General features: G+C 42.1%; 1 protein-coding gene across 1 annotated transcript in view; it reads left to right on the top strand.

The window, feature by feature from the left end:
- LOC121718104 (adhesion G protein-coupled receptor L1-like) overlaps positions 1–10,000 on the top strand; it is an 87,700-nt gene that overhangs the window by 19,988 nt on the left and 57,712 nt on the right. The window contains 3 exon segments of the mRNA XM_042102965.1: positions 103–256; positions 4,080–4,293; positions 7,594–7,703. Coding sequence (XP_041958899.1) covers positions 187–256; positions 4,080–4,293; positions 7,594–7,703 — 394 coding nt within the window. The 5' untranslated portion in view covers positions 103–186.

Raw genomic sequence — 10,000 nt, 5'->3', positions numbered from 1 at the left:
GACTGTAATGCAAGTCTTTAATGTGCATTAAGATTAATGTTCTGGTAAAATGGATATTGAACTCTCTCTCTTGCTTTCTCTCTCTCTCTCTCTCTCTTTCAGGTTTTTGAGTCTTTTGTCGCTGCAAGAGGAGGGTCTCCTTCTTGTAGTCCCGCCCATTGACCCCGCCCACACCCACCTATCACCATGGCGCTGTCGCTATGGTTGCTGTGGGTGTGTCTCGCCACCCTGCACAGCGTCGGTCCATCAGAACAAGGTTGGTACCGCGGCGACTGACCGGCTGAGCACGCCACACGCTTCAGCTCCTCAGAACTTCTCCTCCTCCTCCTCCTTCGGTCTCCTAGCAACCACTCCACTGATCTGTCTGTATCATAGCAACATTAACTGAACATTGACTCTGCTGGACAATGATCTTGTGGGAGAAAATGTGAGAGAGAGAGAGAGAGAGAGCATGGGAGAGAGAAAATATAAAGCATGGAAGAGGGAAAGGGTAGAGAGAGAGAAAGAGAGAGAGATAAAGTGAGAGAGAGAGGGAGAGTGGAAGAGAGAGAGAGAGAGTGAGAACAAGGTGGACAGAATGGGATGTGCCAGTGTGGTAATGCACAAAGCGGCGCCTCTTTGCTGTTGCTTGGCAACAGGTGATGCTAAATGTCAGAGAGGAGGTGTTAGATCTGAAATCTAGTCCTCACATTTTGTATTTTGAGGGAACATTTCAAGCAAGAAGTGTGTGTGCATGTGTGGTGTGTGTGTGTGTGTGTGTGTGTGTGTGTGTGTGTGTGTGTGTGTGCATGTGGTGTGTGTGTGTGTGTGTGTGTGTGTGTGTGTGTGTTAGGGGGTGCGGGGAGAGGGGGGGTGGTATGATATGAAGTTTTTGGCCACAATGTCCGATACAACAGACAACAATTATGTCAAAAATAAAATCTGGACTTTGTAGGTACCCTGACTGCTTGCTCCTGATGATGGCTAATAGTTAAAGGTGCAGTCAGGGATTTCACAAGAAGTCACTTTTGTTTGTGTTTTTTGTTTATGTTTTTGTGTGAAAAAAACCCATACATTATATTTTAACCAAGGAACAAAAGAAACACCCCCGAAAGGTAGCTCATCCCTATCTTCAGTATTTCAAGAGAAGCTCCCCACAGTGTTGCGTTTTTGTTTTGGCTGCCCCAATTTTGTTTGTTTCCAGATTTGGAGCCGGGGCTGCCTACAAAGTTTGGGGTTTTTTTCACAGTGAAATCACGGAATTTACAGCTAGCGGTCGTGAGGAGATGATTGCTGTGACCAAAAATATTTTGGGCTTGAAATCCTGTAAAATCCCTTACTGTACGAATATTTTACTGTTCTTGAAGAGGATCATGGGTAACAGTCAAAACAGTTGGGTTACTCTTTAAACTATTTATTTTTGATTTAGAAAATAATGAGCATGAGGGTTTGTATTTTTCTTTAAGGATTAAGTTTAATAATTAAATAATGATATAATAATTACATGTTATGTTCAATTTTACAGTGTGTCTGGGTGAGAGTGGCTGTTTCTCAGTCAGCATGTGTGCGTGCATTTTTCTATGTTTCTGAGTTTGTGTGTGTGTGTGTGTGTGTGTGTGTGTGTGTGTGTGTGTGTGTGTGTGTGTGTGTGTGTGTGTGTGTGTGTGTGTGTGGTGTGTGTGTGTGTATGTATGTGTGTGTACACTTGTGTTGAGGTTGGTCTCAGAGCCAGAGCCAGTGGACATGAGCCAGTCTGTTTGAGGGTGAAAGGTTAACCCTTAAAGGTGTAGGTTTTTGAACATTATAAGTTCCGCAACAATTGAAGGTTCTAAAATTCTATGTTGAATTCAATGAACCCAGATATTCTTTAGAACGTTCATTTCTCAACATTCCCATCACACCGGTGTGACGGTACTCCTTTAAGGGTTAATGGAGTCTTTTAACATCCATCACAAAGGCAATGTGATCCATGCAGCCGACTGTTTTGAAGTGTGTGTGTGGGTGCGCGACTTGAGACGTGTGTGTGTGTGTGTGTGTGTGTGTGTGTGTGTGTGTGTGTGTACAAAATATCAGGAGTACCTGATATGTACCAGTCTGTTAGTAGCCACATTAAGAAGGAAAGAAAAAAGGGGGAAAGAGACTGATAGAAAAGAAGGGTGTAAGAGAGAGGGATATAAAGAAGGAGAGAGATAAAGAGAAAGAGGGAGTGAGAGAGAAGGAGAAAGAGATAGAGAGAAAGTGAAGGAGAGGAGAGAAAGAACAAGAGAGAGTGAAGGAGAGGGACATATGAGTCTGGATAGGTGATCGATGTGCTTGTCTGAAGAACAGCTCCGAACAGATGAAACCATGTAGTGTAGTATCAGATGTGCTCTCTCTCTCTCTCTCTCTCTCTCTCTCTCTATCCTTCTCTCTCTCTTCCTCACTCTCCCCTTCTCTCTCTATCACCTCTGTCTATGAGTAATCCCTCTGTAAGTCCACTTTCCACGTGTGAGATGATAATGTTTAAGAGTACCATGGCATTATCGTGGACATAAATCTTTCCACGTGTGAGATGATAATGTTTAAGAGTACCATGGCATTATTGTGGACATAAATCTTTCCACGTGTGATAAGATGATGTTTAAGAGTACCATGGCATTATCGTGGACATAAATCTTTTCACGTGTGATATGATAATGTTTAAGAGTACCATGGCATAGCTTTCCATAGCTACATTTAGGCGCCGATCAGATTGGAAATTATAAAGCAGCTATGGTAAAGCGCAACGCAACGCTCAGACCATAATAATAAGTTATATCTCGTTCCTAAGTTATACAAATGGTCTGCGCTCGCGTTACGCTATGAAAGTTGAACCAAGTCCAACGCTCAGCTTGTTCAGTGCTAGCATTCCACTGCTGCTCCAACTGTTCCGCTACCGAAAACAATAGGAAATCTGCCGCTTGCCGCTAGTTGTCGTCCCTGCCTTAGAAACCTCATGCTAAATCTCAGCACCACTACTAAGTAGCTCCATACGAGCTCCAATATATTACTATTTTATTAGACTTATTCATTATTTCTACAGCATCTTTGAAACTATTATATCATTGTGTGAGGTGTGTTGTGTTTTTACTAGGGCTGTCAAAATAACTGATTAATTTCGATTAATTAATTTGAGAAAAAATAACTGATTAAAAAAATAGTGCAGATTAATCGATTCCGTATGACCTTTGACCCTGAGCCGTTCTAGTCAATAACCAGACGAGAAGAAAATATGCTGCCTAGATCATTGATTGGAGCATTTACTTTTAAAAAACGTTTTAAAGTTTTTGAACTTTAATGTCACTAACGCTGATTATTCAATGATTCATTTGAATTTAAATTTTTAAAATACTTTTACAGCAAAAAATATATATATGCGATTAATTTAGATTAATTAATCAGAGTATGTAATTAATTCGATTCATTTTTTTAATCGATTGACAGCCCTAGTTTTTACCATAATTTCTCCTGACTTGCTACCATGAAACTCTACCCTCTTAATACTGATCTGTAATGTCAAGTGTTACCAGTTCAACAAGTCAGCTTGTTTGCAAGTAAATACAATTAACGAAAACACAAACACAAATTGATTATAAACAAGTATAAAACAACTTATAAGTCTATTTATGTTTACTTCAAATGCATCAGAACTGTGCATGCATACAATATGGTAGATATTGGGAGAGAGTGTCATAAAATGAATAGAGTCTAACCCAAATTCTCATTTTGTGTCTCTGTGTGTGTGTGTGTGTGTGTGTGTGCGTGTGTGTGTATCTGTGTGTGTGTGTGTGTGTGTGTGTGTGTGTGTGTGTGTTTGTGTGTGTGTCTGTGTCTGTGTGTGTGTGTGTGTCTGTGTGTGTGTGTGTGTGTGTGTGTGTGTTTGTGTGTGTGTGTGTGTGTGTGTCTGTGTGTGTGTGTGTGTGTGTGCGCGTATGTGTGTGTGTGTGTGTGTGTGTGTGTGTCTGTGTGTGTGTGTGTGTCTGTGTGTGTGTGTTTGTGTGTGTGTGTGTGTGTGTGTGTGTGTGTGTGGGTATGTGTGTGTGTGTGTGTGTGTGTGTGTGTGTGTGTGTGTTTGTGTTCAGGCATGAGCCGTGCGGCGATGCCCTTTGGTCTGATGCGGCGGGAGCTGGCGTGCGAGGGCTACCCCATCGAGCTGCGCTGCCCGGGGAGTGACGTCATCATGATCGAGCAGGCCAACTACGGCCGCACCGACGACAAGATCTGTGACGCCGATCCCTTCCAGATGGAGAACGTGCAGTGCTACCTGCCCGACGCTTTCAAGATCATGTCACAGAGGTTTGTGTCTCTGCCACGTCTGAGCAAAAAAAATAAATGAAAAATATTGGAGCACTAGTATATTTTTGGGACCGTAATTTCCCAACTATTAGCCACGGCTTATACATTGATTTTGCTACATTTCTTCAGCTATGAGGTTAATACACGGGGGCAGTTAACATGGTATTAATATGGCTTTGTTTCTTTTAACTTGCATAAAACACTGTCCTGCGGCTTATATACAATGTGGCTAATACACAGGAAATTACCGTACAGGGGTGTGTTTCCCAAAACCATAGTTGCTAACTAAGTAATCTTTTGAGGCTGGTGTTTGTGTTTGTGCAAACAAAGAGTATACACACTATGCTTACCACACCTGGCCTAAGGTGCATCTTAGCATATGCAAATAGCCAGAAGGTACGACGTGTGTGTGTGTGTGTGTGTGTCTGTGTGCATAGGTTTATATGAACATTATGGCAGAGAGAGATTTTTATGTGTGTGTGTGCATAGGTTCACATTTACATTATGGCAGAGAGAGATTTTTTTTATGTGTGTGTGCATGAGTGGATGTGAATGAGTGGATCCTTAACACAGCCATAGCCTCCACTGCAGGTGCCTCAGGACCACGGACAGCTACCAAGCCAGACATTGGATAGATAGACAGATAGATACAGTAGATAGATAGATAGATAGATAGATAGATAGATTTATCCTCAGAGATACACAGGAGTTGTGTGTGTGTGTGTGTGTGTATCATTGTCTGTGTGTGTCTATACATGCGTGTGTGTGTGTGTGTGTGTGTGTGTGTGTGTGTGTGTGTGTGTGTGTGTGTGTGTGTGTGTGTTTGTGTGTCTATGCGTGTGTGTGTGTCTAAATGTGCTTCTCTGTCTGGCTCACTGGCGCCAGTGCTGTTCCCCTGTGTTCAGTGGCTTCCTAGAAAAACAGATCAATGACGATTCACCCTATCCATCACTAGAGAGAAAAAAGAGAAAGAGAGAGAGAGAAAGAGAGAGAGAGGGAGGAAATAGTCGGAGTTGAAGAGTGGACAAAATATAAAGATCCTTTTTTTTGTTTTTTGAGGTACACATTTGGTCTTTTCCTGTTCCTTTTAGCCTCTCTCTCTTTCCCTGTAAGATATTACTTTTTAGTTACTTTTCCCTGTCAACCTCTTTCTCCCTCTCCCCACCTCTCTCTCTCTCTCTCTCCCTCTCTCCCTCTCTCTTTCTCCCTCTCCCCACCTCTCTCTCTCTCTCTCTCTCAAATCAAGTTCAAATCCAAACTCCTTTATTGCCATGACAAATTAGGCATTTTCATTCATTCAAAACATGGACCGAGAAATCTAAATGTAAACTTAAATTAACTTACATTGCACAAAATGAATATAGATCTCTCTCTCAGTCTCTCTCCCTCTCTCTCTCCGTTTATTTCTCTGTTGCTGGGTCAGGTTTAAAGGTTATGGGTTTGGGATGATGAAATTAGGACTAAGTAGTGTGTCTCCCATCTCTCTCTGTCTCAGTATCTCTCTCAGTCTCTCTCTATCTCTCTCTCTCTCTCTCTGTCTTTCTCTCTCTCCTTCTCTCTCTCTCTTATTCTGTCTCTGTCTTTTCCCCACCCGTGTCTGTCTGTCTGGTTTTAACTGAATTGCTAAATGGAGAGAAGGCTTAATGTCTCCAGCTTTTGGGGATTCCACCAAGACAAGCTGGCGTAATGACCATAATGGGAGCAATCACCCAGCCTCAGTCAGAAGAAAAAGATAAAGAACAGTAATCTGTAAATAATAAATGATAAATTAAAGTAATCTGTAAATAATAAAAGATTAATTAAAGTAATTGGTAAATAATAAAAGATAAATGAAAGTGTTTTCCCTGTCACTTGTATAGTGTTACTGTACAGTATATCCCTACCTCACTTTTATACATGTATGTCTTTCTGTCTCTGTCCATTGCGCACCATTGTTCTGTGAAAAATGGAGATTTGGGTGGGGTGGGGGCAATTACTAGTAGTACGTTTATTTATGTATTTATATACCACATTTTATAAACCCAAAGCGCTTGGGTGTGTGCGATGGGGGGGGGTCTCCGAGAAAAAAACAAACAGGGAAACAGAGACCTATGCAAAACAATTACTGGAATTCTTATTCTATCTACTCCTAAAAACATGTCCTAAAAAGGTGACCTAGGTCTCTTTCAAATGAACCATATTTCGTCAGAGTTAACATAATTTCTCCTATTTTCATATAGAAGACGGCGACTATTTTCTATACAAATCCTATGAAGTTCTTTGTTCACAGCGCTCAGCACCCTAGGTGGGAAAAAAAGCCTTTGGCACTGAACTTTTTTTCGCATCGCTCAGAGCACTGAAAGTTAAAACACTTCTCATGATGACCGTAACCTAGAAACAAAAAAATACTTGACCAAAGCACTCTGAAAATGAGGTTGAGGGCGCAAAATCAGCTATCAACACAAAAAAAACGCAATCGGTGGACACAGGCCCCTAATGATGTCTGCACTCTGTTTCGTGATTCTCCTCGTGAGTTTTTTTTTATAATAATGTGATTTGAGACATGTCTCAAAAGAACGCACACAGATGGGATATATCGTTAATTTAGGGAACCTTTTGAAAAGAGCTGGGTGTGCTTGGTTGTAAAAGAGATAATATACATAATAATATACACAATAATATATTGTTTGTTTCAAGAACTGCAAAATCAGGGTTTAAAACAGGACACATTCTGCGGGGTTTAAAACAGGACGCATTCTGCAGGGTTTAAAACAGGACGCATTCCGCACGGTTTAAAACAGGATGCATTCCGCAGGGTTTACAACAGGACGCATTCCGCAGTGTTTAAAACAGGACGCATTCTGCAGGGTTTGGGGGGGGAGGTCCAGTGCATACAGCAGAGTCGTATGGCAAACATCAAACTTCCAATTTCCAAACAAGCAGAGTTAAAATGCTTGTTAGAAAATAATGTTATGAGATATTTGTTGTGAGGACTGGTGGCATGGAATTTGAACGAGGCAACCGCAGGAAAGTTTCTCTGTGCAACGTTTCTGTATATACTGCAGTTAATATACTGATGCGGTCACTACATGTTTTGTCTTGTTTTTAATTAGCATAAAACACTGTTTTGTGCATTTTATGATGTGTCTTATACACGGGAAATATATAAAAAAGAGTTTGACATTTTATGTGAACACAACACTGTTTGTAAAATAATGTTGTTTTGCTAAATAAAACTCTCTCTCTCTCTGTGTGTCTCTGTGTGTGTGTGTGTGTGTGTGTGTGTGTGTGTGTGTGTGTGTGTGGGTGTGTGTACCTCAGGTGTAATAACAGGACCCAGTGTGTAGTGGTGGCGGGGGCCGACGTGTTCCCAGATCCCTGCCCAGGCACCTACAAATACCTGGAGATCCAGTATGAGTGTGTCCCTTACAGTAAGTCACGTGCACGCACACACACACACACAAACATACACACACACACACACACACACACTCACACATACCCGCACACGCACACAGAGACACACACACACACAAACATGCACACACACACACACACACACACACACACACACATACACAAACATGCACACACACACACACACACACACACACACAGTACGCACACACACACACACACACACACACACACACATACGCACATACAGTACGCACACATGCGCACACAAACACACACACACACACACACATGCATGCAAAAGATACTCATCAAGTACAAATACATTACTTTGCAAGATTATACATGGCATGTGAAATTATTAATTTTGCACACACACACACACACACACACACACACACACACACATGAACTGAAACACATGCATATAAACTGCACATGATATGCATTAATTTAACGATGCATTCAACGCACGTTTTACAGTTGCATGAAGACAAAAATGTGTTGTGAAAATATAAATATGTAAATGAAAACAAACACACACACACACACACACACACACACACACACACACACACACACACACACACACACACACAATATACTGATCTTTATTTCATAAGCACCTTCATCTTCACTCATTCCACAATCTCCTGTCATTGCCTCTCTTCTCTTCTCTTCTCTTCTCTTCTCTTCTCTCCTCTTCTCTTCTCCTCTTTTCTTCTCTCTCCCTCTATTCACTTATCGCTCTCCACTCTTCTCTTCCTCTCTCTCTCTCCCCACCTCACCCTTTCATTCCTCCGTCTTTTCCCAACCCAATCCCAATGGCCCCGCCTCCACTCCTCCTCCTCTTCCTCGCCCTCCTCCTCCTCCTCCTCCTCCTCCTCCTCCTCTCCTTCTCCATTGGGGTGTAGTGTTAAGGAGTTTCTCAGGCGCTTCTTCTCTAAGCGTATGACGTGCACTCCCATTCTCTCCCTCTTCTGGGGGGTATGGTGTGTGTGTGTGTGTGTGTGTGGGTATGGTGTGTGTGTGTGTGTGTGTGTGTGTGTGTGTGTGTGTGTGTGTGTGTGTGTGTGTGTGTAGGGTGACCAAACCAAAGTATTAATGCTCTTTTTTCATTCCTCTTTCTCTTCCCCAGCTTTCTCTTTCTCTCCTTCCATTTTCTTGTTCAGTCGCTCTCAGTGGCATCATCTGAAAATAAGTGCAGTTTTGTTTTTCCTCTCTATGTCGTTTTCTTTGCAGTGATAATTAATTCCTTCTGTCCATTTCTCCCTTTCAGGTACTACTTCTCCTTTTCTAGTTTTCCTTCTTCCTCTCCTCTTTCCCTTCTTCCTCTCCTCTTTCCCTTCTTCCTCTCCTCTTTTCTTCTTCCTTTCCATTCTTCCCTTTTCCTGTCGTCCAGGTGATGTCTTTGAGACGGTTGCCACGACGATGAGACCGACAGAAAATGGTACAACACCATGTCATCGGTGTCTGCCCTTTAATAACCACCACCACCCCACCCCCCACAGGTTCTGATCAAGTGGAACATTCCTATTGTATTTATTTTCCTGAACCTCCTCTACCTCCCCCTTTCATTGCAGGTAAAGTGGTACTGGCTGAACATGGTCTGCATTCACTTACGAAGGGTCTCTCATTCATCAGGTTTCATAGGCAACTCCCTGCTTGAATTTATCACCCTCTCTCTCCTCCCTTTCTCTCTCTCTCTTCATCTATCTTGCTCTTGCCCTTTTCTCCCTCTTTCAACTATATTGTAATCTCTCTTCTCTCTCTCTCTCTCTCTCTCTCTCTCTCTCTCTCTCTCTCTGTGTGTGTGTGTGTGTGTGTGTGTATGTGTGTCTTACTATTGATGTCATGCACTTCATCTCTCTCTCCTTACTTTATTAGTTTGTTAATTAGTTTATTATTATTTATCATGTTCTCCATCTCTGTCTCGCTTTCTGGCACATTTAGGCCCAATCCCACTTCTCCACTTCGCTGGATACACCTCCGTGTTCAGCATTCACGTTTAGGGGTACGGATGTCGTTTTTTCATTTTGGTTCGAAGGCGCTAGGGTGAATTGTTAGGTCTACTGTACATGTCCCTTCAAACAAGCTTTCAGTGGAATTCTTCTAACTGATGAGAAATGTCCTTGAAAGCCCATCAATATTTGTGATAATCATCATCAAATATCGAAATAGAAATCTGTGTAGGCTAGAGACACAATTTGCGAGTCCTCAACAATAACCCAGCTGCGTCTGTTCCTGTATTTGCCTTCTCATTCAGTATCAGTGGAGGGTAGAATTTTCTGTGGGTAGGGCTAGCTGTATT

The sequence above is a fragment of the Alosa sapidissima genome, chromosome 9, assembly GCF_018492685.1.
Source record: "Alosa sapidissima isolate fAloSap1 chromosome 9, fAloSap1.pri, whole genome shotgun sequence".
NCBI classification, from domain to species: domain Eukaryota; kingdom Metazoa; phylum Chordata; class Actinopteri; order Clupeiformes; family Clupeidae; genus Alosa; species Alosa sapidissima.
This window is presented reverse-complemented; position numbering and strand designations above follow the sequence as displayed.